This window comes from Corvus brachyrhynchos, unplaced genomic scaffold (genome assembly GCF_000691975.1).
Source record: "Corvus brachyrhynchos isolate BGI_N302 unplaced genomic scaffold, ASM69197v1 scaffold305, whole genome shotgun sequence".
In the NCBI taxonomy this organism is placed as follows: domain Eukaryota; kingdom Metazoa; phylum Chordata; class Aves; order Passeriformes; family Corvidae; genus Corvus; species Corvus brachyrhynchos.
The window spans coordinates 79,706-81,744 of record NW_008239284.1 but is presented as its reverse complement, the minus strand read 5'-3'; the positions used below and the strand labels follow the sequence as shown (position 1 = coordinate 81,744).

General features: G+C 61.1%; 1 protein-coding gene across 1 annotated transcript; it reads right to left on the bottom strand.

Annotated features, from left to right (window-relative positions):
- Positions 1–305: 305 nt before the first annotated feature.
- LRRC26 (leucine rich repeat containing 26) lies at positions 306–2,039 on the bottom strand (the record flags this gene model as incomplete). Its single annotated transcript, XM_017740275.1, has 2 exons — positions 306–1,500; positions 1,883–2,039. Coding segments are annotated over 2 exons (417 nt in total), but the record flags the coding sequence as incomplete, so codon positions are not given.

The window sequence follows — 2,039 nt, the reverse complement described above, 5'->3', positions numbered from 1 at the left end:
CACAGCCCGGCTGGGGATGAGCAGCACTGCACGGGCACGGGCAGCATCACATCCCGTCTCCTGCCAACATGGAACACCCACCTGCAACGTGGTAGCGAGCCCCAGCGGCACGAACTGCCTTCTCCCTGCCCCAGGCTGCCCCCGCGGCAGGGTTCTCACACGGCAGCTGAGGTCTGGGAGCGTCGTCCCACCGACTGCTGTGGCTCCATCAAGTTCATCTAGCTCCAGCTGAGAAATCGGACCCATTCTACTTTATACGTCAATGTTACATTAATACCGAGTTTTTGCAAGAGCTCAGTAAAGTCTAGACTGGATCATGAAGTGGTTTATTCCAGAGCTGTGTGACTCTTTCTGTCTCTGCCTTCTGGCAAAGCTGGCAGGGAGCCCTGTGGTGAATCAGAGCCTCACCCAGCCCTGCTGCAGGGTCTGCAAACAGTGGAGGGACAGGAAGGGATGGAGAAACCAGCAGGGAGAAAGGCCAGGGGCTGTAGGGGAGACTGGGAGGGAAAGGGCATCCCCATTCTGGGACACCCAGGGGACAGCCAGAGTGGGGCACAGGCCTTGCAGCGAGGGGATGGGGACAGTCTGGAACTGTCCTAACACCAGCACCATGGCAGCTGGCCCTGTCCCACCTCCATCCTGGGGAACACAGTCCCCTGCCACTGCTGGGCTCCCCATCCCCTGGGGGCCAGTGTGGGGCCTGGCCAGTGAGGCCAGCCTTTGGGAACAGAGGCACAGGGAGGCTCCTGGGCTACACCAAAAGGTAAATGGTGACTCCTGGGGCGGCCTGAAAGGCACCAAGAGGAATATGGTGAGTCCTGGGATGCACACAGGGGCTCCCAGGCTGCACCTAAAGGCACAGTGAAGCATCTGGGGCATCCTAAATACACCCTGAGGGGCCTGGGCAGCACAGGGGGCAGGACAAGGGGAGAAGGATCACCTGGATGCCCCCAGGAAGGGGATATGCAGATCTGAGGATGGCCTTGGGGGGCCTCCCAAAACACTGAGAGCACCTGTGGTCAGCCCATGCCCTGCAGGGAGCTGATCCAGAGGCTGCTCCCCCCTGGCAGAGGCAGCTTGGCACCACCTTGGGGGACTCTGAGAAAATCCAAAGTGATTCCAGGAGCAGAACTTCCTCTCATGGTCCACAGGGGTGTGTTTACAACGGGTGAGTGCAGGCACCTGGAGACGGGCAAGGATGGAGCACAGCCTGCCCAGGGCAGAGCCTGGCTGAGCTGCCTCAGTGCACCCTGCAGATGCGGGGTCTCCTCCAGCAGTGGGATTCCCGGCGCAGGCTGTGGTAGAACACTATGAGGGACCCCATGAAGGTGCAGAAGAAGATGCTGGCGATGAAGGAGAAGGGTCCAATGATGAAGAAGGTGATGTACTGCTGGGAGGACAGCGAGGTCCCCTGGCATTGCCTGAAGGACTCATCCCCAAAGGCCATGATTGGATACTTGTTCAGCTGCTCCGGAACTCTGCACAGGAGCAAACTCTTCTCTGGAAGAGAAAAGCCGTGCTGGAGGGCACACACGGCAGCTGGGAAAGGCAGGTGCCAAGGACAGGGGGGATGGCAGGTCGGTGTGGGACAGATGGCATCAGGGCAGGAGGTCAGGGGCCAGGGTCACCAAGATCACCCGTGTCAGGATACGAAGAAGGAGAACTGTGAGGTTCAGGACTCACCTGAGTGGGATGGGATGGGATGGGATGGGATGGGATGGGATGGGATGGGATGGGGACAGGTTCTGGGGAACCTCACCCCCAGGGCACGGACCACCCAAGCCCTCATCCAGCTGACAGCCAGGGTGCTGGGTCCTGCCTCAGCCCCCCAGCCAGCGTGGAGCGGGCAGGGGCTTAGGGACACAGCCCTCTGGGCACTCACCTCGCACTTTCTCCCTGTTGTGGCTGAGCCAGCGCCAGAGGGGCAGGATGCCGCAGCTGCACACCCAGGGGTTGTCCTGCAGCAGAAGGGCTCGGAGCTGAGGCAAGGCGCCCAGCACCCCAGGCTCCAGCTCCCCCAGCCTCTTGCTGCCCACGTT